Source organism: Clinocottus analis, unplaced genomic scaffold (assembly GCF_023055335.1).
Source record: "Clinocottus analis isolate CAN_PGR_092001 unplaced genomic scaffold, fCliAna1.0.p SCAF_1, whole genome shotgun sequence".
NCBI lineage: Eukaryota > Metazoa > Chordata > Actinopteri > Perciformes > Cottidae > Clinocottus > Clinocottus analis.
The window spans coordinates 11,652,787-11,679,499 of NW_027175820.1; the positions used below are offsets into that span (position 1 = coordinate 11,652,787).

General features: G+C 40.9%; 2 protein-coding genes across 4 annotated transcripts in view; both read right to left on the minus strand.

Annotated features, from left to right (window-relative positions):
- Nucleotides 1-8: 8 nt before the first annotated feature.
- golm2 (golgi membrane protein 2) lies at nt 9-10,538 on the minus strand. Of its 3 annotated transcripts, none has more exons than XM_068582632.1 (10): nt 9,439-10,538; nt 6,456-6,510; nt 6,221-6,323; nt 5,801-5,891; nt 5,473-5,596; nt 5,189-5,269; nt 4,444-4,728; nt 4,044-4,181; nt 1,781-1,948; nt 9-694 (listed from the first exon to the last, which is right to left on the minus strand). In XM_068582632.1, the coding sequence occupies exons 1-10, from the start codon at nt 9,763-9,765 to the stop codon at nt 618-620; spliced, it is 1,449 nt and encodes a 482-aa protein (XP_068438733.1). In that variant the 5' UTR covers nt 9,766-10,538; the 3' UTR covers nt 9-617. The 3 variants fall into 3 exon arrangements, with proteins under 3 accessions (XP_068438733.1, XP_068430666.1, XP_068446982.1); XM_068574565.1 differs by having other exon boundaries at nt 5,189-5,272; nt 9,439-10,537; XM_068590881.1 differs by lacking the exon at nt 1,781-1,948 and having other exon boundaries at nt 5,189-5,272; nt 9,439-10,537.
- A 942-nt stretch (nt 10,539-11,480) lies between these two features.
- Nucleotides 11,481-26,713, minus strand: part of fam189a1 (family with sequence similarity 189 member A1) — a 79,255-nt gene continuing 64,022 nt past the window's right edge. The window contains exons 5-12 of the mRNA XM_068573286.1: nt 22,901-23,008; nt 20,085-20,245; nt 17,945-18,080; nt 16,274-16,352; nt 15,411-16,181; nt 14,872-14,943; nt 12,508-12,830; nt 11,481-12,264 (exon numbers count right to left, since the gene is read on the minus strand). Coding sequence (XP_068429387.1) covers nt 12,070-12,264; nt 12,508-12,830; nt 14,872-14,943; nt 15,411-16,181; nt 16,274-16,352; nt 17,945-18,080; nt 20,085-20,245; nt 22,901-23,008 — 1,845 coding nt within the window. The 3' untranslated portion in view covers nt 11,481-12,069. The remainder of the gene's footprint in view (nt 12,265-12,507; nt 12,831-14,871; nt 14,944-15,410; nt 16,182-16,273; nt 16,353-17,944; nt 18,081-20,084; nt 20,246-22,900; nt 23,009-26,713) is intronic.

Here is a 26,713-nt window from a genome sequence, read left to right on the forward strand (position 1 = left end):
AGTGTCTGTCACAAAGAAAATAATTTGATTTAATAGGCCAGATGCAAAGTCCTTGGCATTTGCAATGCATTCCCTCTCTAGTAAACCCAAAAAATGGTCTTCCAAGTTAAAAGTCCCAAAAATATGTTAGAAAGGCTGGATTAGTCTCTTTGATAAACATCTCTGGTGAAGAGTTTGTTTATTTCAAGCAACAGCAACCCGGGAAGAAAAGTAGCAAAAAACAAAAAACATGACCTTGAAGTTCAGCTGCGAATGACTGGGGCTCTTCAGATCACTCCGTTATTGACCAAGGCAGTTATCAAATAACAAAACTCAACAGTCAGTGTACATTATATCATACCTACCGCCATAACTTAGAACCATCAGCAAATCAACAGCAGCTCAGGAAAAAAATGGCATGATTTTTTTTTCCTTTGCATTATGGTACATTATTCAGAATTAATTAATTAGTTGCAATGTCTGTTTCTCAAAATAGTTCATGACATTGAGGATGAACCCTACAAATTCTGAAACAAATTGATGTTCAAACTATTTTCTTCAAAAAAGCTTGGTAACAACCTTGGTTGTAGAGGAAGGTCTCAATATTGATAATTAGTTACGGCTGTACAAGTTCTGATTCAAAGAATGTCAATGGCTTGATGTCGTTTCCCATAATCCACAGCTCGGTCTCCCTGCATGTCTCGATCATCATCATCTGGAAAAAAGAAAGCAACACATTAGACATTTAACAATTAACTTAAGTGCTATAACCATACTACATTTTTAGAAATTAAAACGTATATTTGTATACAAGGTCACATGTCCACCTTATCAGTCCGATCACATCAAAAGCTTGATTCCAGACTGTGACAGTACTTCCACAAAAGGCAGGACATTCAGGCAATATCAGAATTTATGTTGTTTTGTTTTTCTCCATACTTCAGCACATGTATTTGAACTTAAACAATGACTTCAGGTTTTGGTGCTGAACGGTGTTTAAAGATGGTCAAGTCCATCTTAAGAGAACAATGTAGGACTCACAGCACTTTATGTACAAAGTCCCTCTGATTTCGTAACATTGTATTAATCTAGAAAAAATGTATTAGGATTTCTCATCTGACTGTATACAAACCAAACAGTATAACACAGACACAAATGACAAATCACGGTCATATAACAGAAACAAAAATAGTATTTTCTAAATGAAGTATTGTTCACACTGTGCAAATATAAAAATGTGAATCTAATAGGCAATCCGAATAATTTATGGAAGGAAACAATATGAAAAAATAAAAAAACATGGACATGCATTTCAATATTTCAAGGAGAACACAGACACATTCACAAACACAGTGAGCTATATTTATCTACTGGTCTAGATGTGGGTCAGATGTTTGGTGGGCACAGACAGGTGGTACAGCTAAAAGGAAGCACGGTCAGGAGAAAACACTAGATGGACAACTACTCTCACAGAACCCTAAGTTTTCCCTATACATAGGAAAATAGGGTGCTAAGATTGTTACCATTTTTACACAGTAAACAATTCCCTGACACAATTCAGTTGCTCATCCTGAACTGCATACAAAGCAGTCCTGCTTTGAGGGTGTTTCGGTCATAGTTCTTAATCATCTCTGGTTTATGATGGCTTCAAGGACCAAACTCAGGGTACTGTGAGCTCCTCTAACTGTTGAGACAAATGCAGGGGCGCGGTAGCAGGACAGGGGTGGAAGGAGGGAGGGAGCAAGGAAGGAATGGTGGAAACAAATCTGGACAGGCAGTCCAGTCCCCCGGCCTGGCTCACCTTGAACGTCTTCCTCCCCACCATCACCATCCTCTTCCTCATTGTAGGCCAGCTCAGCCTGCTTGTCGGCCTCATACTCACCCACGTTCCCATCATCCCCATTGTAGTCCGCTAGCTTAGAGCCGTGTTGCGGATCTACTGGGGACTCGTTCTCATCAAAGAACCGGCCTGCAGGAGGCAGAGAAGGGCCTCATCAGGAAGGGAGGGAAGCGGAGGCAGTTGTAGGAAGACAGGGAGGAACGGGTGAAATACTGCATATTGAATGCATGAAGAAATAAGTGATCGTATGAAGAAGATGACAAAGGAGGACGAGGAGAATGAATACACAGCGGCAGATTGTAATTAGAAGACAAGTGTTTCTGAAGAGTGATGGAGAATCAATCACAGACTTGAAAGCAGAGAGCTAAGTGGAAACAAATGGGGTTCCTTCTTTAATGAGGGATTGTTTAAAGTCTGCAGAGCACAGAGCGTTAATTGAGTTACTGGTTTAATCATCCTAACAATCCAGTCAATGAAACACAATGGCCCTGCTGTAAATCCTATCTTACTTTTTGTTGGTATTGTGTTTGTGAGAAGTTGATTCAACACAAGTTTTTTTTTAAAGTTACAGATACAGTAAGTGTGTTATTGAACTCCATTAACACATGTGTGGAAGACAGAATATTACCAACACCTTGATTCAATACAGTTTAAGATCTCATGTTTGGTAAGTCCACTTTATCTTTAATTGTTGGAAAAGGATCACAATTTTCTATATGTTATAATTAGGGCTGGGCAAAGTTGAAAAAAATCAACTGATTAATCGCATGATTTTTCTGCGATTAATCACAATTAATCGCATTATGTGCCAAATTCAATAATGAAGTAAAAACTAGTGTATTGCCCGCTTTTATTGTAATGTAATGTAATCAGAATAATATAACAGCACTTTGGAGCAACAGCAAGTTAACAGACATACATATATAGTTTATAATTTTTTTTTCCGAACAGGTACCGTTCAGTAGTAAGGGTGCCTGTGAGGGACAAACCACTCCTTCTTTGGTCCATGTTCAGTCTGTTGCTTAGCTTAAAAGATGTTAAAGACCAGCAATTAATTAACTTCATACAAAAGCATTAAGTGCTTTTCGCAGTGCTTGTTGAGGACAGAAACTACTGAAGAATACGTGCTTTCACGTCTTGCTTAAGTCGGCAAATAGTCCGGCGAGGCTCCGAAAGCGCAAGAGCGGACCGAAATTAAACGCCTTCAAAGTAAACCCCCCCCCCCCGCCCATTTTTTTTTATTAAAAAAAAAATGCAGTTAATGCATGATCAAATAATTAACGCCGTTAATCGATTGAAAAGTTAACGCGATATTAACGCGTTAACTTGCCCAGCCCTAGTTATAATCCAAATTCTAAAATTGACAATAAGAAAAACTATATAAATAAACCTTTAGTCAAATAGCTACTTTTCCTCTGATCTATAATGAGTGCTCAATCTCAATCACACAAGCATATAACTATGGCTGTTTATGTTAACATCTGATTTGACGGTGCTATTTTATCGGGAAAGGGCTGGGTGGGACTCAAGATTTTCTGAGCCAGGCAGCGTCTCTGAGCTGCTAGTGAGCACTCAAAGCTGCCAAAAACGAGACATCTGGTGGGTGTTGGGTGTTAATTTGCCATAATAGGATGCAAATATAATGAAATCAGTGGCAGAAAAAAATTAAGACGTGAACTGAATGCAGTCCGTGTTTTACGCAGAGCTGCAGGGTTTGAGGCGGAAGTGTATGGAGATGAAACAAATTAGAACATATGAAAACAGAGAAGGAGGGAAAAAAGGGAGCAGAGCAGAAGCCAGGCAGCAGGAAAGGATCATCTGGGAGCCAGGTGTTTGTCATTGGTCTCCTCTCCTCTGCAACTCAGCCCTCTCTCTCCTCCCTGACAGTGCTCCTTGCCATGTTCAGACATGACTTAGTTTCATGAAAATGTGTTATGTAGGAGTGGGAGTGTAACCAGTTAGTAATAGGCAATATTCACATAGATAGCATGACCCAAAATTGTATTTCGGTCTCTGCATTGACACATCACAGAGAGCTGGGAGGCAGCAGCTAAGCACAAAGGCAGAGCAAACAAGAATTTGCTGTGATTGTACTTTTTTCATGTGCAATGATATTTTCCCCACCCCTTCAAAAGCAATAAAAACATTTTAAAAAAAAATCCAACCACAACCTGCTTTGCAAATTATAGTATTCCCTTTTTTTAAGTATTGAGGAGGAACTCACTTTGACGGTGGTGAACTGGCTCTGCTGGAATTTGGTCTTCGGCGCGTTGAGGCTGGATGGGGTTGGGCACCTGGGCAGGGTTGGGGGGCAGAGGAATCACCTTCAAGTGGTCACGGTCACCCTTGACATTATCAGGAGCTGACAATAAGAAAGAGGTTAAGTTCTGTTGTGTGGGTGAGCTACTGCAAACCACTTTCTCAACTCAACTAATTCTCCTTAGCTGCAACACGGTTATATTCATTAAGCACAGTGTGCTAAACCTAATTTACCGAGATAACAGTCCTCTGCTCCTGCCTTCCCCTGACTAAACATTTAGTGAAATAAACACATGCCTAAAGGCTCAAAACGGACAGGCTATTATAATTAAGACCAATTGTAAAAAATGTGGTGCATTCTGTACCTTGAAGTTGTCTTTGCTGTTCTCCCAGTTCGTCGGCCTTGATACCTGCCTTGTTGTCTTCTTCAAACACGATGGGTTTGTCTGCCTGTTTGATGATGCTTGGAGGTGCAACCACTGCTGCTCGGCCCTCCACTCTGTCCTGCTGGAGCCTGGGCTGGTCCAGGGACAGGCCCTGGCCCCCGGGTCCATCGGCTGCCTCAACTCCGGGGCCAGGGCCAGCACCAGCTCCGACAACCACATCAGGGGCTTCGTCATGCTTCTGAGTTATGGCTGGTTTCTTCAAGGCTGTGGATAAATTAGGTGGCGAAGGGAGAAAGTTCGGAAAGTAAGACAACTTGAATGTTTGTGTTGTACTCACCACAAGGACAGAAATACGGAAGTCGTTTGAAGGAGAACTACTTTTGGTTTCAATTTCACAGTTTTTGAACAAGTAAACTTAAAAGGATTTATTTGCTCCTGTGTTTTTCCAGTTTAATTTTCTCTCTCTTGGTTGTTTGTTGTCCCCTTAACAAGTCACAGATTCTAAATCATAGGGCAGCTCAAATTTAAAACCTAATCAATCACCACGGTGGCACTAGGAACATCTTTATTATTGTTTTAAATTGACCTTGCCCAACGCACACTGCTTTAAAAATGTCACGGTAAAAGTATATACTCTCTAAATTACCCTTTACATAATTTCCACACTACTTCACTGGGTTTACCAGCCTAAAAATTACTCTTGAAAGCTTGGAATGCTGCTTACCGAATTGAACATCGTCAATTTTCCCCACCTCACTGTCTTCAATACCAGGCATGCCAGCATCACTGCCAGGCTTACCCATCTCTTCTGTAACAGAGCAGAAGGAATGGGACTAATGTAGCGGATGGGTTGCATGTTGCATACTTACACATGCAGTAATAACAAAGGAAACTAACAGAGAGTAACTATGATATTAATTAAATTCTTTGAACAATCACATACGACATTTAGCGTGTAAGTATGTAGCAATATAGAGGAATTGGGGGTTGCATTCACATTCAATGTACCTTTTAAATCTGGACCGTCGTGTCGGTGAGTGGCCACTGTATGGCGCTCTCCAACCACATCCACCCCAGGCGCTCCCTCTGCATGTCTACCTGCAACTGCACTCTTTTGGCCATCCTTCAGACTCTGAAGATTTAAAAAGATGAATCAGAAGAAGAGCATATGAAAAAGGGGGAGAAGAAGAAACTTCAATAGGAATAAAGACACAGAGGAATGAGTTTGACTGTTATTGTCAGTACATTTGTGTTCAAACAAGAAAGCAATGAATACATGTTTCAGTGCTTAATAAATAATCATAATCCTTTTTGTCAAGATTTGATCAATACTAACTTGTCTTAGCTTGGATGCTTCTTCCTCCAGGGTCTTTTTTGTTTCTTCATACTCTTCTTTCAGTTGTGCAATCTGACGGCCACACTGTAAACTAATGAACACATATACCCCATAAGTTTCATCCACTTATTCAGGGATTTCTTTCACCATGTTACAAAAAAGTATTTGTGCAAAATACATTTTGAGTTAAAAGCTTCATGTCCATCTAACAATATAAATGAAACATCAAAGATCAAATCAGCCTAAGTGAATAGAATATTGCGATAACGACCTAAGAATCATACATCTATCGTGAATATGTCATTAACAAAATGTAATGTCATGATAATGGATTATTTAAATTCACATTTTGAGAAATGTTTAAGACATCATGGGTAAAACCCAATGGCTGACAAGAAGTTGAAAAAAGATTTAACGTACCTCTCATACTCAAGTTTTCTTTCCAAGGTAGTGCTGTTTTTCTTCACTTCTCTTATCTGCTCTTCCTGTTTGATAAACTCCTGCTTCAGCTCCTTCAGCTGCTCTGTTAACAGCAACACAAATGCATACACACAATATTTTAGAGGTTTAGTCTGGGTCTATCATTATAAATCCTCTAATGAGGGACTGTGTTGGAGAGTGCCCTCTGCTGGGCAGACAGAGCTAAAAATCTTACCTTTCAGCCTCTGGATTTCTGTCATTTGGGCAGTGACGTCACCCTGTGTCTTCATCTGTACAGGTAAGAGAAAACCAGTTAAAAAAGCTCATCATCTGAAGGACAGCAAAATAAATGTTCCTCTTTACACCCGTAGTAACAGCTTTGCTGCCAAGCGTCAGATGAATAAACAGAGCAACAGGCTCTCTAATTGGAAGACTGTTGCATCATTAAAGCAAGGGAAACCAAGGGAACAGGTTTCTCTTGTTTTTCTGCACAACAAGGCATCGCGGCACAAACAGATGGCACTAAGTGTGACATCAAGAGCAGTTACTTCAACATGGCGAAATCTAAACTTGTGGTGGCTGATCTCATGCTGATCAAGCAACGTTTTAGGATGTATACGGGTGTTGTAAAACCTCACAAGAAACGCCTTTGTAAATATCAGCACAGAAGTTGGTAGCTCAAACATAACTGGTTTTTGATCTTTTTCTCCGACACTTAACTTATACTGAGAGACCAGGACAATGGAAACCTTAGCATACTGTAATGCAATCCAATAGAAGAGAGAGCTCTGTAATAAACAGTCCTGGTGTGAAACTGAAGGGAGGGAGCCAGCAAACAAGTTAAGAAGTGAGGCAGAGGGAAGAAAAACTTAAGACCTTGGACTCCGAAATTAGATTGTGTCCTCCAGATGAAGACAGGCCCAATTTCTGGCAGAGTGAGGGTGAAAATAGAAAATAAGGTGCATTTAATAATTGATTGTGATGCAAAAATAATTAATGTTTATATTAGGGCGGGGCAGATTAACGCGTTAATTCAGCGTTAATCTGGCAATCCTTTAACGGCGTTAACTATTTAAACATCCGTTAATTTTTTTTTGCATTGGGAGGGGCTTATCGCTTTAAACCTCTCCAAACGGCGTAGTTCAGACCTGGCGTCTTACGGCTCTCCCAGTCCGACCCGCGTGAGGTCAATTAAACATAAAATAAATAAATAAGATAAACGCCATGAATGCAATACGGCGACACTGCTTTTACTTTGAAGGCGATTTATGTAGGTTTGCGTGCGTCCGTAGCATCACCGACAATTTGTGTTGACAAATTGAGCCTGACATTTGCACTGCAGGAGGGGTTCGAGAGACTTTTAGCCTTCAGATTCCAAAAAGCTTGTCACCTTCGGAGTTCATTGTGAGTTCCTGAATGAGTTTTAACTGGTTGAGAAAGAAGACAGTGAGGAAAGAGTGGACAGGAAATACAACATCAGTGTCAAGTATTGTGAAGACTAAAGCCTCATCCGGTCATTACCTCACATGTGGTTAATGCCTGCTGGCATTGGCTGGATAGACCAAATTACTGTTGACTGTATGAAGAAATATAAGCTGGTCTGGCATGATTCGTTCTTGCTCCTAATGTTTATACAACTGTGTACACGACTATGTCTACAATACTGTGTGGAAGGTATTCATGACTTAATTGTTCCTATGTTTTCTGCATTGCAAGCCTATCATTGTATGTAGCATGATGTTGAAACAGGGTTAGGCTGTGGACAATAGAAAGGAGTGGAAGAACTGCTCTGTAACACCTGCCCTTATCCTGTTCACACAAACAGGGAGCAGGATACAGAGTGTAAAGACACAAGGGCGGCTACTAGACCTCTCTTTAATCCACACGTCACTATCTGTACTCGCCTCAACAACAAGAAGAAAAAAAAACAACCTTTTGGCTACAATTTTCTAAAATCTCTTACACAAACACTATAGGAATGTCAAACAATGTAGATGCCGAAACATGATTTTATTGGCGCAAATGATGAATGCATATTAGGAATAAAAACATTAAATTGTCAGTAAAATTGTCAGTTTGTAGACAAGTCGACAGAGCCAGCATAACGGGCAACTAAGCAGAAGGCTAACTGCTACAGGGCCATAGTTTTGCTATGATTTGGCCACAGAATATGGGATTTGGGTGACAAACACAGCGGAGGAGTCGATTCAGAATAACATTAATACCCATTAGGCTGACTGGTGAATTGGAATGGATTTATCCATCCAAGATAATCATTTCACTACAGGATCTTTATTTTTAAAAATCATTGGCTTGCTTAATGACAGACCTTGTTTCAGAGCATGCACAGTATATCAGTATATGTATGTGTTGCTCATTATAAGCAGCATTATGTCCCTGGTCCCAAAGTAAGACGATGACGCGACACCACACGTAGGCTAAGTTAAGCAAATGTATGCCTGCCCATGAGAAATAAGCATGTCAGACTGAATGCAAATTACATGAAAACCTCCCAATCCATCTGTTGTCTAATTGTCTCCCGGGGCAGCTGGACACACACACTGATGTTCAGAGGGTGCTGGGACACAAAACACAGTGAATTGCTACGCACTACAGGAGGTGGGAAAAGCCTTGTGGAGCATACAGACGTGCCACACTTAAATGTATTATAAGTGTCTCAGAGGCACCGTCACAGTGAAACAACAACACGAGCGCTATGAACTGAACATTAATAAAAATACAATGTTGGTGAAGCAGAACACAGGTTCAGAGGTAGATTAATGAGTTTCCGAGGCCAAGGAAAAGTTGATATAGATTCTTGGTACCAAACGACTACTCCGTTGCCAGCACCTTAAGGATGGAAATATGACCTTTTCCTCTTTGCATTTCAGTTAAGTTCATCTGAAGTTACATGACTAGTTTAATGAAATGAACAACACACCTGCTTGAATATGATCAGGTAGCATAAAAAGTAACAATTAAAGCAGAGGTATTGAGTCAAAACCCCCACACTGTGGTACTTGACTATTGACACCTATCAGTACAAGAGGAGTCAGAGGGCTTTCCCTAGTCTGTGGAAACTTTAGTCACCCGTTTCTGCGTGTAATATAACGTGTACCCCTGTGATACTTCCTCATCCTGTTAGCTCTCAGTAAAAAAAAAATAAAACTGGGCAAGTGAAATGAAGCCGGAGTTGGAATCAAACATTGCTGCTCTACCTTTTCATCCGTGCACTTTTTGATGATAGCCTCCCGGGCCTGCAACTTGCCCTCCAGCACATTGTAGTCTCCATCCTTCTGGTCGATCTGCTTCCTGTGAGTGTCCACCTGCACCATCAGCTCCGAGTTGCGCTTCTCCAGGCGGCTCCGCGCCGCGTCCGTGCGCTTCACCTGCGTCTGCACCTCCGCCAGCTCATCCAGCAAGCGACCGTGCTTGTTGGTAACCGTCCAGTAGTTAAAAGACAGTATGGCGATGATCAACATCAGGAAGATGAGGATGAAGGACGGGAGGCGGCCTCCCCGTCGGTTTGCCCCGAACCCGACCATTTCAAAAGCAAAGTGTGACGTTACTTCAGGTTGTGACCGCAACCTACAGAGCCCGATGAGAGGAGTCTCCCGATGTAAAACACATCCGTCTACGTGACATGCCGTGTGTATGCGACAACCGCTCGTGAGGAAGGGGGAGAAAAAAAGAAGCAAAACACTACACAGACGGACGGTCGTGCGCGTTCATGACTTTTCACATCGCCACTATGCCCTACTCTCCTTGCGCACACCGGGCATCTTCCCTGCAATTCGTCCAATGTCCGTGGGTGAGATGAAATCCGCCAGCGGGGACGTGGCCTAGCTCAGCTGGCAACGTTAGACGCAAAGACGAGACGTGGACAGCGACGCGGCACCGAGGAGAGCAAACACACAGCTCACAGCTCGCGGTGTAGCCGCAGCCTCCCTGTTTCCTCGGGGCCCCGATAAGCCCGGCGGGGCCGCATATGCAGACGGCTGGAGCTCCAGAGCCGCCGTCAAACAAGCCCACTGATGGTTTTCTCTCCCGACCTCACGTTGTTAGCTCTTGTTGACGTGAGCGCCGTCCAGCTAACCGCTCCACACTAGCTAACAGCGACGGTGGTTGCCACACCACAACTAACGGCTGTCAGACGGGGAGGTATCGTCTCCTGTTGCGGAGGGCGAATGTAACCCTCGTAATATTAATAACCGAAACGCGAACAATCACTGCGGACACTGGCTTTGTATCACAATCTCCCCCTTTCGCTGCCACCAGACATGATTTATGAGCTGCGTGAAGCTAGCTGTAATGCGTCTGCGCAACTTCTGCTCGTGCCCACATTTCAAAATAAAAGTCAAGATTGAGCCTCCAGCGACACAAAGAACAGAGTGGCACTCATTTCTTGATGCCATGATTACTTACATATGGTTGGTTTGTAGGTCTATACTATGTGTGTTTTAAAAGATGAACGAAAATCATCGCCCACACTGTGAAAGTGATAATCCTGTCTGAGAAACCACGGCGACCTGGACATCGTGATTCGTGCCCAAAGACCGGAAACACATGGCTGACTTGTAAAACACTTGACAGCTATAATGACATAAGGGAAGGTTAATGCTAGTGCTGTCTGTCAGTCTAGAAAACAAACGCATACGAATGCATAGTAAGGACGTGTATTTCAAATAAATATATTGAGCCCATTCAATCCTGGAGCCTTACTTCTGTCTATTGTCTCTTGTTATCAAATTAAGTTAAAATGGTTTCATTTTAACGGAAAACATATTTGGGGGCTTGTAATCTCAATCTAAACCCAACTGTCTTCATGCAATATTAATCTAATTTACTTAAACATTACTTCTGATTTGATAAAATAAGATACAAAAGTAAGAGTAGGACACTATCTTGTAATGGGATCACATCTTCCCCAACTCAAACTTTCTGCACCCTTGCTCCGACTATGCCCGTCTTTAAACTCAGCCTTCATTTTGTTCACACAACTGTAAAATTCCATGACTTCATCTTGCTATTGCATTGACAAAATATGTCCACAGACATATAAACAGACACACACACACACACAGAAACTCACTGAGCGAAAACAATATCAGCCACACAGTGTCATCTTGTCAGCCAACACCTCTCTCTCTCTCTCTCTTTAATAAAAAACACATTATAGTTTCACCAAATTAATATTTATGGAGCAAATATTGTATGACTTACATGATCCAAAAAAAAAGTAAGAACACAAACTACGAGATACAAACTCATATTTTATTGTAACACTGATAAGAATTGTAACACAATGAGGTAAGTTAAATAATCCACATCTGTGATGTTCTTAAACCAGCGACGCCACAAAATATTCATCACCCTATCAGAAACAATTCCACAAAGTCTGCAAACAATGGCAAGTAACGCCCAGTCAGTTCAGTTCACAGTTTAATACAAACATATTTCTTAGGAATACTGATGACACAATCTCCTTTGTCACACATCCAAACTTACCAGCTGTTTGTTTCTTTTTTAAGAGTTGATACTCAGTAGAAAAGATCCCCTGAGGGAGAAACATTCTTTTGTTTTTCTGATGAGAAACAAGCCACTACAGACACTGGCAGGCTCAGTCTGAGTTTGCTACCATTTCTGCTGATGACTTGGCACGGTCTCACAGGGCACTAGGAGATACAGAAAGAGGCCATTTCAGTTTGCCTGTGCTGCAGTCACACTGTGAGAATAAGAGTTATCCATTACTCTACAGACATTTGCTGCACAGCAAAGAGGGGGCTGCAACACCCGCATCCTGAAATGCCCTCAGAGTTTTGATGTTTCAGTCCTTGTTGGGAGAGTGGTCAGAGAATTGTTTCTTTGCACTCAAGGCTTTGTTCAGAGGAGGGGGTGTCCAGTGGGTTGGTGGAGGTGCCGGTTGTTTGTGGGAGGTGTTTTGGACGGCGCATGGAAGGGGAACTCAAAGCACCGCAGCTCTGAAGGTGAAGGTCCTCATGGCCGCGCTTCCTGGGACTGCCATTGACGCGCTGGGTCATCACCTGTACAACACAAAATAAAAAAGAGGCACGCGTTGCAAGTTATGTTTTTCATTGGTTTGTTTTTACATAACATTGATATGATTGAACCATCCATTTTCATCTATCTCTACAGTTTTCTGGTTTGTGGTGAGCATTACTGCCTCATGGGGCTGCTCGCATGATATCTACTTGTAGTCTTCAGAAACAGGGCTACGAACAAGCAAGTGTGCATTGGACATTATACAGTCTGAATAATTCAGTTACCTGATCTATAACATTGGCACTAAAAATGGCCTCCTCCATGTGTTTCTCATCCGACTTGATGACACACTTGATGTTGTTGACGACCTGCTGGACTTCAGGAGGTAGACTGCAGCTTGAATGTTCCAGGAACTTGGCCACGAGTACTTTGGTGTCTTTGTACATCTTAAAGTCAGCCAGGGAGTTTGGGCGTTCGTTGGAGGGGTGTGTGTGCAAGGTACGGGATTTAAGGTGGATGTCCACTTTCCTGCCCTCCTTTTGCTGCTTCCTTACACTTATGTGACTGGGTTTAGCTCCGACTACTCCCGATGTAATGTCTGTTGGCCCTGAACAGAGAAAAAAAAAGGTAAATCCCATGGAAAAATAAAGACTAACCTGAGGATTGAATGCTTTGGCTAAAGTCAAATCAGTTTTCTAAGTCACACATTTTCATCATCAGCTCAGTTACTACTAATTTAAGATGTGATAATGCGTTTGTTATATAATCCAGGGGACCAATGCTGTAAAAAATGGTTAATTCAAGGAATGTTTAATCCTTCAGTTTATCTAAAAATGAAACATAACCAATTATACTACACAGTGGAATGAAAAAGTTTGGGCACCCCTGATCATTTTCAAGATTTTCCTTTATGTATCATTGGTTGTTCGGAACAGCAATTTCAATTAAATATATCATATAGCAGACAAACACAGTGATATTTAAGAAGTGAAATGAAGTGTATAGGATTTACAGATAGTGTGCAATACTTAAACAAAAGTAGGCAGGTTTTATTGATTTAAATACCTTTAGCACTAATTATTGGAACACAAAATTTGTTTCGTAAGCTCATTGACCCTTGACCTACATACACAAGTGAAGCCCATCATGAGAATATTTAAGGTGGCCAGTTGCAAGACTGGCAATATGGGGGCCTCGAAACAACTGTCACATGACCTGAAAACAAAGATTGTTCAACATCATGGTTTAGGGGAAGGATACAAAAAGCTAGTGAGGAAATGGAAGACCACAGGCACAGTTCTAGTTAAGGCCCGTAGTTGCAGGCCAAGAGAAATCTCAGATAAGCAGAGGCGAAGGATGGTGAGAACAGTCAAACTCAACCCACAGACCAGCTCCAAAGACCTACAACAGGATCTTGCTGCAGATGGTGTCACTGTGCATCGTTCAACTATTCAGCGCACTTTGCACAAGGAGATGCTGTATGGGAGAGTAAAGCGGCAGAAACCTTTTCTGCGCCCATGCCACGAAAAGAGTCGCTTAAGGTACGCTCAAGCACATTTGAAAAAGCCAGCTTCATTTTGGAATAAGGTGCTGTGGACTGATGAAACTTAATGTGAGTTATTTGGACATAACAAGGGGCGGTATGCACGGCGGAAGAAAAACACAGCATTCCAAGAGAAACACTTGCTGCCCACAGTAACATGTGGTGGTGTTGCATCATGCTGTGGGGCTGTGTAGCCAGTGCAGCTACTGGCAATCCTGTTAAAGGTGAAGGTCGCATGGATTCCAGTCAGCATCAGCAGATTGTTGTGAACAATGTTCAAGAATCAGCGACTGGATACTTCAACAAGACAACGACCCTAAACACCGCTCAAATTCTACCTGAGTATTCATGCAGAGGAACAAGTACAACGTTGTGGAATGGCCATCTCAGTCCCCAGCCCTGAATATCACTGAAAACCTGTGGTCTGTTTTAAAGCGGGCTGTCCATGCTCGGAAACCATCAAACCTGACTGAACTAGAGATGTTTTGTGAAGAAGAATCGTCAAAAATACCTTCAACCAGAATCCAGACCCTCATTGGAAGCTATAGGAAGTGTTTAGAGGCTGTTATTTCTGCAAAAGGAGGCTCTACTAAATATTGATGTAATTTGTCTGTTGGGGTGCCCAAATTTATGCACCTGCCTACTTTTGTTTAAGTAATTATTGCACACTTTCTGTAAATCCTATAAACTTCATTTCACTTCTTAAATATCACCGTGTTTGTCTGCTATATGATGTATTTAATTCAAATTGCTGTTCCGAACAACCAATGATACATACAGGAAAAACTTGAAAATGATCAGGGTTTTCACACTGTATATGGTTTTCACAGAGACAATTTAAAAATATATATTTGCTTCAATAAAGTTTGTTAAATAAGCTCTCCATTCTGCAAGTTTGTCCTTCAAGGGGTATTGTAGTGATAGATGTGAATAGATTATGTTTATAGGCTCATGAGATGATTACCAATCAATTATTGTATGAACTGACGTGTATTTCCATCACTATAAGGCTTGCAGATGACCAATTGTTTTCTTACCATAGTTTGTTGTATTTCAGCGCTTCTTTCGAAAATAAAGTATCACATTTGTTTTTTCTATGACTCACCTTGCTCTGGTGATGTATGAGTTGAATCTTCAGCAGCAAGGGTATTTGCAGAAGTGCAGCCACCATTTTCTCCTGTAGAGGGAGACAAGAAACTTAGTTTTGACACAACAAAGCAGGAAAAAACTGTTTTTGGTTCCAGATCCACCATTGCTCATTGACAATAAAAGGCTGCAGGGTTGGCACTAATAATTAGACTAAATCTCAGTGAATCTGCTGAGTATTTTCTTGTTTAATCAAGTAGTTGTTTAGCCTATAAAATATCACTCTCTCAGAGTCCAAGGTGATTTCTTTAAATGCCTTTTGTCGACTAAACAGCCCAAAATCCAGTGATAATCTCAGTGACATTGAACAGAAAAAGCAGTACAAGCTCACATTAGAGAAGCTATTGCTTGAGCATTTTTCGACTTTAAAACGTGAAAAAATTACTCTGAAATTCTGGCTTAGTCGACCAGTCATTGAGGAGCCCGAAAGCTGATCGCTCTTGTAATATATAGAAGGAGTATGTAAACTGTAGTCTTGTGGAACAATGTTGCACTCACTTCCTGCCGTAGAGGTGCAGGAGATAGGGTCACTTGTAGAACGGACAATGCGTGCCAGTTTGCGGTATCTCCTGGCTGCTCGGAGCACCGAAGGCCTCTCTGATGGCGAGGAGCCACTTTGGGTTGAGGTAGAGGGGGGTTGCGATGCGGAGGAAGGGGACCAAACACTAAAACACAGCCTGGGGCCTCGTGGCCTGCTAGGAGGGGAAGGGGAAGGAGAAGGAGCCATAGGACTGATGCCGGAAGTTCCACCAGAGGAGGCCACGGAGGTGGGGGAGCACGGCTGAGGTGGCGGGGGGATAGTAACAGGGAGCGTGAGCTTCCGGCTCATCATCCGTGCCTTAATGAGGGAGTGTGTTGATGCTTTCGGAGGCTCCTCCGGTAGATGCTTGGCTGATGCAAGCTCGTCACATATGTGCATTGCAGGCCTAAGTTCCCCACATGGATGTGCGTTGTCCGTGGAATCCTCCTGCTCCAGATTGCTGAAGTTTTCTGAAGACCAGTCCGGGGAGCGCTCCAGAGAATCCTGTGTGTGTGAGGACTCGCTGTAACCCGTATCACTTGGGCGAGCGTCAGTGTTAGGCAGGCCTCGATGTTCACGTGTACAAAGTTCCAGGCTGTTGCAGCTTCCTTCGATGGGAGCAGGGTGGAGCATGCCGTAAGGAGAGGAGTCAGAGCCCTGGACCTCCAGAGAGCACAAGTCCTCTGAGGAGCAAGTCTGGTCCTGATCAGCCACCTCTGACACCATCAGTGACGCACTGTCCACCGACGCTGAGAAAAGGGGGAAAAGCATCATCAGCATGACTTTTAATAGACATCAGACAATCCTCTGCAATGTTTACTGCAGCCTTAACTGTCTTTACCCTGAGTGCTGAATCCTGCAGCTGTGTTTCTCTCACACAGACTGGATTCAGTGGCCTGCTGCTCCATGCTGGTGGTCACCTGTGAAGTGGACATTATTAGTGGAGACGGTAGCTGCGTTGCACCGAACCATCAACACATAAGTTTAGTCTGTAGAGGGCTCTAAAGTACCACAACACACCAACAGAAAATGATCTCCTTGAAGGAAACTACTGTATCACGTATAGTGCAATAATTAGATGTGTTTTTACACACACACACACACATATATATATATATATATATATATATATATATATATATATATATATATATATATATATATATAGAGAGAGAGAGAGAGAGAGAGAGAGAGAGAGAGAGAGAGAGAGAGAGAGAGAGAAATATGTTCCTATAACTTCACATTATGCAAGATTTTTGCCTGAAATCATCTGCTGAGTTTCTTCTGCCCACTGACTGTTCTTGCACACAATCTATCGATCACTGCCCGCTTCAATGACTTATTTAAAGCAACTGCTGCTAATCTATTGCAGGTGAGAAGACCTTCTACTGATTCCTGTTTGAAGGACATGGATTTAACGTGTAATGGAAATTAGAGAGTGAACGCCTAAAGGGTTAAATTATGCTAAGAATATAATAGAAGAAAAAAGGATTTGCTTGCACATTAGATTGCTATTTTTAGCTGTGAACAATGAAGCCTCCGCCTGCAGTTCAACATGACTGTCAAGGGAGACCGCCTCAGTAGATCTTAAACAGCAGATAAATATGGAGATGAAGCTGAAAGGCATCATCTCAAAATGCACATAATAGAGTAAATGCCAACAATTTACAGCTGGCAAGATGATTGGGTTTTTTAAATATAACTTTTATATGAAGACCTCTGGTCTATAATATTCTATTATAAATATTATTATTATCATTTTATTTTATGTCTTAGCGCATTCTTTTATCGTATCAATATTTTTTTTCATTACATTTATTGGACTGTTTAATCAGAGTTTAACTCTTACGTTAGTTGTCTTGTTTGGGCCACTATTGAGCTTTTTGTTCTTGTTTTTATTGCCTTGATTTTGCTGATTTGTTTGTCAAAGCACTTTGTAAACTCTTTTTTTTAAGTTGCTATGTAAATAAAGTTATTATTATTAATCACATTTTAGGATTTACAGTAACTTGGGCGTAACCTTGGAATACCCTTGCTTTGAAGGCTATCTCATTAACATTTTAAAGATGCAAATCTTGAACCAAATTGCTTCATTTCTATGCAAGATCTGTTTTAATAAAACTACTCAAATAAAAACTGTAAATATTTTTTTCTGCTATTTCTCTCCCAATCTCTCTCTCCCATTTCACTTTCAAATAATAGTCAATGCCTTTCAAGGAGGCTTACCACTGGCTCTGGGTGGCCTGTCAGTTAGTCCATCACTTTGGTCAAGATGAAAATATCTCTACTTATACTAGATATATTGCCATGACATTTTCTACATACATTCATAGTTCCCAAAGGGTGACTATGACAATGTGTAACATATATGTAAACATAAAAGAAGGTGACTGACTCATTGAATGGGCTGCTGTCTTTGCAAACAAAGAAATAATGTAATGTCCTCGGCCAGGTTGTCCAGGAAGGCCTCCGGAGACAGTGTTTGAAGGGCGAGCCTGTTGCTTGTTCTCACCTGGCTGGCCGGGGTCTGTCCCACCACCGACTCGTACGGAGGAGGCAGGTCAGTTGGGTACAGTGTCCCTGGACTGTTTATGGGAACCCCGTAGATGGCACTGAAGGGAGAATGGGGGAAGTCCAGGTGCATTCCTCTGTCAGGGGCATAACAGCAGAGTTTTAATCAAAAAAACATTCAAATAAATTACAAATCACATATCAAATAACCGAAATACAATGAGGGGCAAGTACACTGAGCCAGTCGGCGTGTTTACGAAGTCTAAATCTATCATATCCGAGTAAAAAAATACAGATTATTGCCTTATAAAAAACATTAAGAAAGAAAGGATAAAAAAGATCCTCTTGTCCCCAACACTCTAAAACAGAATATATTTATATATATATATATATATATATATATATATATATATATATATATATATATATATATATATATATATATATGGGTATCATATTTTTTATGTGCACCACCACTGTTTTTTGCGGTGCCAATTAAGAATAAGCAGCCATGCATGCAGTCATATCTTTTAATTACAACCTCGTTCTCCACTAAAGTGGCGAAGCATGAAATACAACCTGAGAGTCCCACCAATCATCTGAGGCATGATGATGTCATGACACATCCCTGGCCCTGGGCAGGCACACCATAAATGCTTCCTGTGCCTTGTTTATATTGATGGCATAATTGACAAATAGATGTGGCTTCCTGCCAAATGGCTTCAGCAGCAGCACATTATATCTGGCAAGACTGAGAAAATGAAGGTAGTGATGACGGAGGGCTGGACTGATCTTTTACAACAGCTGAGAATCATGGATGTCGCAGCTGCTTAGCAGAGGGAAATGCTCTGAGCTGACCAGGGATGATAATACACCACATGTGATGGTCACAACCTGATCGCAAACAGACACATGCCACTGCTGCTTAACATGATGGATCTGGAATTGACTGCAAATGTTGCTTTTGGCATCTGTATATTTACCATCTCGTGGAATATTTTACGGTGGTCTACTCTACATTAATAAAAATGTTAAAGCAGTTTTTAACCTGACAAAATTGCATAACTGAAAGATGCTGTACCAAAGCAGCAAGAATATGTACCGGTAAAAGACATAATTTCCTTGCTCATAACTTTGTAATCATTGTTGTTCATTTCTTAAATAATGGCCGCGTTTACATCACATATAGACAACCAGTATCTGAGTAATTTCAGGTGTCTGTGTAAGGGCAGGTAGGAAGTTACAGTAATCGCCTGCTGAAGAATCCTACATCTGCATGTGCCATTGTGTAAAACTGGAAACTTAAGAAATACCAGTGCTAAATCTTGCAGATATGAATGCAATTCAAGGATGTACAGTATCCCAAGTGACTGATCACTTGTGGCAATCAGCCGAATACTAATATCATGTGTATCATATGCCATATTGCAAAACAATTTAAGAAGGGTCTCTAAAGCATTGCAACATTGGATTTTGAAGTTCTTAAAATATATTTAACAAAACTTCTATCGCAGAAACGATGCCCAGTGGGTTCATAAGAAGATCATGCTGTGTCTTGATACGCAATTTAAACTGCTGCCCTTTGGGAAGTACATAATGTTGCCTTTGGCAAAAACAATATGTATTTACACATTTATTCCCACTGCAGTTAATATAAAAAATACTGTGGTTTCTGCATATTGATTATTGATAGTAGTTTCTCTGTGCACACAGACTAGCAATGTTTTATTGGATGTCATTAATCTGTTCATGTCTACCACGGTGGACATTACAGCTGAATTGTATTGTTTTATATTATGTAAAATAGCAGCAACAATCAAAGTGTTCTACTAAATAAGGGCACAGTGCCAAGTGTCACTGAACATTAACAAAGAATGACATTATTGTTAAACGTATTTTGGGCGACAACACATTTAAAATTTTTTGAAAGGGTTCTGATTTCCAAGGAGGCTATTGTGTTTAATTGGTGTATTGTAAACTTCCAGCTATAATTGTTAGCTAATTACGATTTGTCTTGTGTATTCCCTGAAAGAATTCCCATATCCCAGAAGATACATTGGCACCATGAGTTTGGGGAGCACTGAGCACGTTGTGTGAGCACAGAGAGAAGATGGGATGCTGATGAGTATTTTGCTGCTCACCTCTGTCCATCCATTGAGGGGGTGCAGGTGTACTCTGGGGGGTAGTATGGTGGTGGGGGAATGGGAGGAATAAACTCATCAAAGTCCAGTGTTTGGTGGAGGATTGTTCCGTGGGGGGTCATACAGTCAGCATTTAGAGCTCGCGCCCTGTGCGGCATAAACTGAAACACAGCATAAAGACAACTATTATCAGGCTTTTATCACACAAGGTACTGGACTTTGTTGTTCATTCATTATTTTAGACCATAATTCATCCAGGGAGACATGACATAGCTAATGTCTCTTCACACAGCACCTCTCAGCAGTTAATTCAAACAGCTATTCACACATGTGCTTGTTGGTCACTGAACAAGCTTCACTGCAGCAAATGTGAGTCCAGTGCCTTCTTCAGGGACACCTGAGCAAGGCAGCAGCTCTGAAAGCACTGCCCGTTTACTTTTCTCACTCGGACGATTCTAAGTAGGCCAACTTTCCAGTCAGAGCGAGTCGGCTATCTTAATGTCCAAGCCGCCATTGCTGCTACTGAGCTGGCTAAATTTAGTGAGCTAAACAAAAGGTGAAGAGCTCTTGTGGTAAATGAGAAAGCAAGGCCACTCTTGGAAACTATGAGAGTGTTATAGATAAGTTACAATCCTGCATCTTATTCTACAATTTGATTTGTCTAGTTTTAGCTCATCATCTACTATTCAATCTTGTTTTTGTCTTTTTTAAATCTTCTTAATGTTTCTTTTTTCATTTTCTTTTCATATCGCCTCGTGTCTTTTTGTCATTTTGAATTTCCCGGATGTTGAAAGGTGCTCTACAAATAAACCTTATTTATTTAGCATTGCCTTTGACAAACTGTCTCACTTACTTTTATTTTTATTTTACATGTTGTATCGGTTTTAAGCCTTAATTTGTTTTATTTCTATCTTTTACATATTCTTTTGTTCTCACCTGTCCTTACTATGGGCTGCCTCTTTTGTTTTTTTCATTTATTTATTTGGTTCAATCGTTCGTTTTTCTTCTTCTTTCTTTACTTTAACTTTGCGCTATACACAATGGATGAAAGGTAATATATAAATACGTATTTTTGATTTAAGTCTGTTATTAGTACAACAGTAAACAAAAAAATTAAATGATCATCACCACTCATTAATTCACACCAAAAGGCATTTCTACAGGTTTCCACAGATCTTCTTACAGAAAGTAAGAAGCTTTGAAAACGATTTGTCAGCTTTCAACGCCTGAAATTGGGCCACTGGGAATTAAGTCCTTATGTCAACATGAGAATGACGTTTCATTCCCATTTTTGACTACTGTATAATTCTGCTTTGGATGAATTTATATTCACTGTCTGCCTCTTCCTAAATAGCCATGGATATAAAAGAGCAACAGCCTTGTGAGTATGGTCCTGTCCCAGGCATCTAAAAAGGTTTCATCTCTGTAGTCATCACTGTTTAAACCTGCATTAAGGGTCTTGTTTTGGCAAACAGATTCAGTGGGAACAAGATGCAAACACAACACTGCTATGTAATCACGTTGTAAAGCTGATAAGCTGGCAAACAGTTTATTTACAGGTCCTGCAGATGTGGAGCAACAAAAATTAATAGTTTGGAGTTGTGTTTCTGGCCACTTGATGAATAGAAGTCCAATACTAAAATTTGGACCTAAAAACCCAAACAATGAACGGAAAGACGTAAACAAATAAATTAGGACTGAATGGAAGTCAGAAGAGTGAGCTGATACTTATTTACGGGCTCATCGACATGATTGATCTCTTTCACATACTTGAAGAAATATCTGTTTGTTAAAGCAGCTTCAAAGAAGAACACAACATATTATTAATATTAATATTCAAATATTAAAAATGTACAAATGTGCAACAGTCCTTTGGCCAGGTCTTATTTATATAATGGATCTTTGTTGAATTGCGACCTTCATGGAGATGAAACTAATGTAATCTGAGTTCAACTTAATTTATTTTAATATAGCTGAGATTACTGCTTATTTCCTGCCACATCACGTTGTTATCGAACCAAACTTCACTTTCAGCCCAGAGGACCCGTTTAATATCCAGACTTGTCCCAGCAAGCACAGAATGTATAGCGTAATTCAGAAAATGTGTGTATGTGTGTTAAGTTGAAACGTCCGTGTGTACCCTAGTCTGCAGCACGTTTTCTATGTGTACCAGAGCTGTTGCCATGAGGTGGGCCATGCAAAGCTGAATTGTTTTTGTTGCTTTGCCAGGCCATTGTCGTCGTGTCATCTCCGTGTCACGTATCTGCTCGGCTGACTACGTGAATAAACGGCTGGTTGAAGCCAATACCAATCCAAGTGTGCTTGACTTTAAAAAATTACACAACGCAAGGAAGAGAATACACAACTGCTATATGCTAATTTCCTTGATAACAGAAAGCATTTAGCTGTTGGTAATAGTTTCATCATTCCACATAAAATAATAAAACAGGGTCACACTGAGGACGGTATACCTTTGAGGAAAGAATCCAGTGAGATGTTAAGCTTTTTTCTTTCAATCCCACATATTTTGAGATGCAGGAGGACACTGAGAGAGGTGCTGTGGAAATTGACCTTCACAGTGTGTGTTTACATTCACTTGTATTTTCCAAGCAGGAGGATTCCAACAAAAACTCAAACATTCCTCTCCAATATCTTAAAACGAATGAAGGCTGGCAAACTGTTCTTGAGCTGCATGTGTTTATCTAACCTAATGATAGCGATCTCCAGACTAAAAAATGATATTTTTTTTAAACAGCAGGGTGGTCACTGAAAAGAAAATAAGGTCAGCTATTGACGCTGTCTTCCATCACACTCACCATCTGTAGCACATCAGTCGAAACCATCTGCATACAGCACATGGCCGTGGCGAGAGCACACACAATGGTGGATATCACGTTAAGGGCACATACGCTGAACAGCAGCTCCTACATAAGAGGAGGGAAGAGAAGGACACCGTTAGAACAACAAAAGCAGAGGAGGAGTGTGAAAAATAAGTTACATGACAAGGGTGCAAGAGAGAAGGTGAGGAGAAGAAGAAAAGACAGTTGAAGGATGCTCAATAAAGATGTGTGATCTGAATGTAGAACCAAAGGAGAAGACACAGATGATACAAACAGCGTTAATGTAACCAGTAAGGTACCAACATAACCACACATAATCAAGAAGAGACTCATCAGCAATGTTAATAGTTCAATAATACAATTTAAAAGGTTGAAGACTGATAAAAAAGCATTATAATCTCTACCGACATGGAGGCTAAGCATAAACATTCAACAACAGGGAAAACAACCTCATAAACATCCAAGGTTAAGTACGAAAATACACACATCCACACTCTGACAATGCAGTGAACAGCAAGGGGACAAACCACTATTGAATCTGTCAGCAGAAATACATGTGCATGCCAGTGAAATACTAGCCCAGCACTCTGAATCAGAGAAATGACTTATGACTGCAGCTATTTGTGCTATTTTTCTCAAATGGTAGAAAATTATCATCTTTAAGCGGCTCCATTTTTAAACCAAAATGTGTTTTGGACATCCTAACAAATTGACCTATATTAACTATACCATATGAATTCATTTCCTGAACAAGAGCAAAGGAACAGTAATACCACCTGCATGGTAATTGGCTCTGGGAATAGCAACCGCCTCGCACAGAGAGCATGTTGAGAGGAGAGCGGATGATAGCAGCTTGTACTGGATCTGCAGTCCATTCAAAGGTAACTCCATTCTTCTTTACTAAATTCTCAAGGTTCATCTGTCGCAAAAAAATAATTTACATAAGCCCTATAGTTATTACCGTGACTTTTTATTATTTAACTTTGCAAGACTGATATGTGAGGAAGGAGGAGGAGAGATGGCAGAAAAAGGGGTGAATGTGTGACAGAGATTTTGACTTTGCAACCACACATGTACTGTACACCCACACAAAAACACCATTATATTGATACAGTATATTGAAATAAAAAAAGTCAATATTTGACACAGTTGTCTCAAAATATATACGCATTACACAATTCCTTAAAGACAAGCACAGGATTACAGGAGGGACTTTCAGCACTGGAATGAAACCCTTACTTAAAAAGCTCCTCTGTTTCCAAAAAAAAGTGTTTTACAGCCTGTCACACGGAACAGTCACCAGATTGAGGAGGCACAGTTAACAGTGACACTGCAAAACCCTAACTTGTATTAGGCTTCTGATAATCTGCAGAAAGGACAGCCGTCGTCCTTGCCGGATGTCAAACAGAATTGTCGACTCGTTACACTCGGTTTTCAGTCCACTTGAACTCGGTGGAGTGGTCAGAATGAAAGGTCTGGACCCAGGCAACCAACTCCCCCCCGATCTGGCTTTACCAGGTCTGGGTGCAGCCCCCTTGACCCGGCTTATAAAAGGAGGTTTCGGCTTTGTGTCTTTTTGCCAATCAGATCTCTTGACTCTATTCCACACCCTTTGAAGTTTGTGATTTTAAAAGGATCAGTTGCCAGCTCTACAACAGTTTTTCAAACATGTTTGATATCCGGCAACTTGTTGCCAAATATCAAGTCTGTGTGAAGTTAAAGATGAGATGATGCCAGTTGGAACTAGCGACGTTGAAGTTGTGCAATGCCAACTATAAAATACAACTAATACATGTTTGCCTTGGAAGCTAACAGTTTTGGAGCTCTTTTTTTTGCGTTGGAGGACAGTCTGGAGGACTGAGCACAAGCTTGTTTCACATTTAAAACTCAAACCCAAATCATGAGAGGCGTGAGAGATTGTATTCAAATTTAGAGTGAGAATTACAGGAGTTTACATGGTCAAATAGTTTTGACGTTTCTACATAAGACAACACTCATTTACTCCAAATTATCATTATTCATTCAGTACATTTGGAAAATTAACTTGTATATGGAACATGGAAAAGAAAGGTAAACTACCCAATAAACTACTCATAAACTACCCAAACAAGTCTCAGGCCTCTGGAGGCCTCGATTTTCAGCCAATGGTCAGTTAGGAGTAGTGAGTGGGGAGTCTGCAGACAGTCGATGGCGGTGTAAAACATACAATAGAAGGTGTTTTGAGTGAGAGCGAATCACCTCCATCAAAAGAGGTTCTTGAACTTGCAAACGTAACTTGGCACCCTATACACATTATGCAGTTTGCTGCAGCACGACGTGTTATTAGATATGGACGGACAAAGAGGTCCCACAGGTTGCACTCACATGCAAACAAGTAATCACATTGTTTTCCTGAAAGAATAAAAAAAAATGCTGGTATGGTCATTTAATACCACAAGACCTGTATTCAAGACAACTATAATTACTTCCCCGCATGAGCGGTACCTGGGAAGTGACACATGCTGCCTAGTCTGACCACAACCGTATAGTGACAGATTGTCTAGCACTGAGAGCCTAACAGGGGAGTTAATTGGGTTTTCACATCACTGATTCTCAACTGATGTCTCACGAACCATGAACGCCTTGACCAGACATAAACTATACACATGCCTCCACTAGCTGCTCCCTTTAAAGTGAGACAGGCTTGTCGCAGCATAGTGCAGCAGCGCCCTGCTTTTCTCAAGCCAACATGGAATATCCGTTGACGTCTCCTCTGACCTCTGCTGTCTTTGGCATCCTCGAGCAGCTATGTACAGGATCTGGGGGGAAAAAAAACAGCATTTCCCTCGAAGCCAAACGGTAGTTTCAGGGAGGTAAGTTCAGACTGTTGGCATAGCCCTTCAGATATTTTATAACCTTCAATGACATGAAGCAGGAGATGTTGTAGAGCCGAGATGCCACTTCTCATGAACTACTAAATGCAAAGCTTTTTTCATACCTCAAGTCCTGACCCTTCAAACAAGTTAATCTCAAACCTACAGAGTGTAATTGGTCCAATCATAGAACATGCAACAATTATCCTTTTATTTCTTTTGTCACAGGTTGGAGAGATTCTGCTCGTCAGATCACTGGTCGTCCTGCCAGATGAACTCATCCAGTGGCGTCCTTATCGAAGTACATATGATGTTTTCTCTGGATTTCTGCATGAAAGATGTTATTGAAGGCCAATTCTCCTTCAATAATTGAGACCCATCCTTTTCGGCTTAGGTGCAAAGCTTGATCAGTCTTAAGGGGCCTTGATACACCAACCAACCTGACAACTAAGGCCAACAAACACCAATTGATTATATTTTATTTCAAAACAAGCTTGGAATATATTGAATATAAGACCACTGCTGGCATGCATGTTCATGTTCTGGGCCTGGTAAAATAAAATACAACCAGATACACAACAAACAAAGATGTAAATAAGTCCATGATTGGATCATTCACAAAGGTCAGTGGTTAATTTTCAACTTTGCAGAAAAACTAAGAAAAGATACCAGCATGGCATTCCACTGTGATTCTGACATCTCCTCATTGGCTCTGAATACAAACTAATAATATGCCTGAGAACATGGCCTTGCTTTTCTGTGGAGGGATGTTGTCAGTCTGGGGTCTGATATGTGGAAGGCCATGAGGAAGAGAAGAAAAAGGTGCAGAAAATGCAATGCAATTGGTAAAATCATAGATTTTTTAGCCTGAATAACCAATTAGATAGTGTTCACTCACACATTCAACAAAAGCAATTGCTAATTTGGTTCCACGAGA

Coding starts and splice junctions, on each gene's coding strand:
- golm2 (XM_068574565.1), bottom strand. CDS start 9,765: ATGGTCGGGTTCGGGGCAAACCGACGGGGAGGCCGCCTCCCGTCCTTC. Junction 6,511..9,438: donor AAAAGTGCACGGATGAAAAG/GTAGAGCAGCAA, acceptor TTACCTGTACAG/ATGAAGACACAGGGTGACGT. Junction 5,273..5,472: donor CGACGGTCCAGATTTAAAAG/GTACATTGAATG, acceptor GCTCTGTTACAG/AAGAGATGGGTAAGCCTGGC.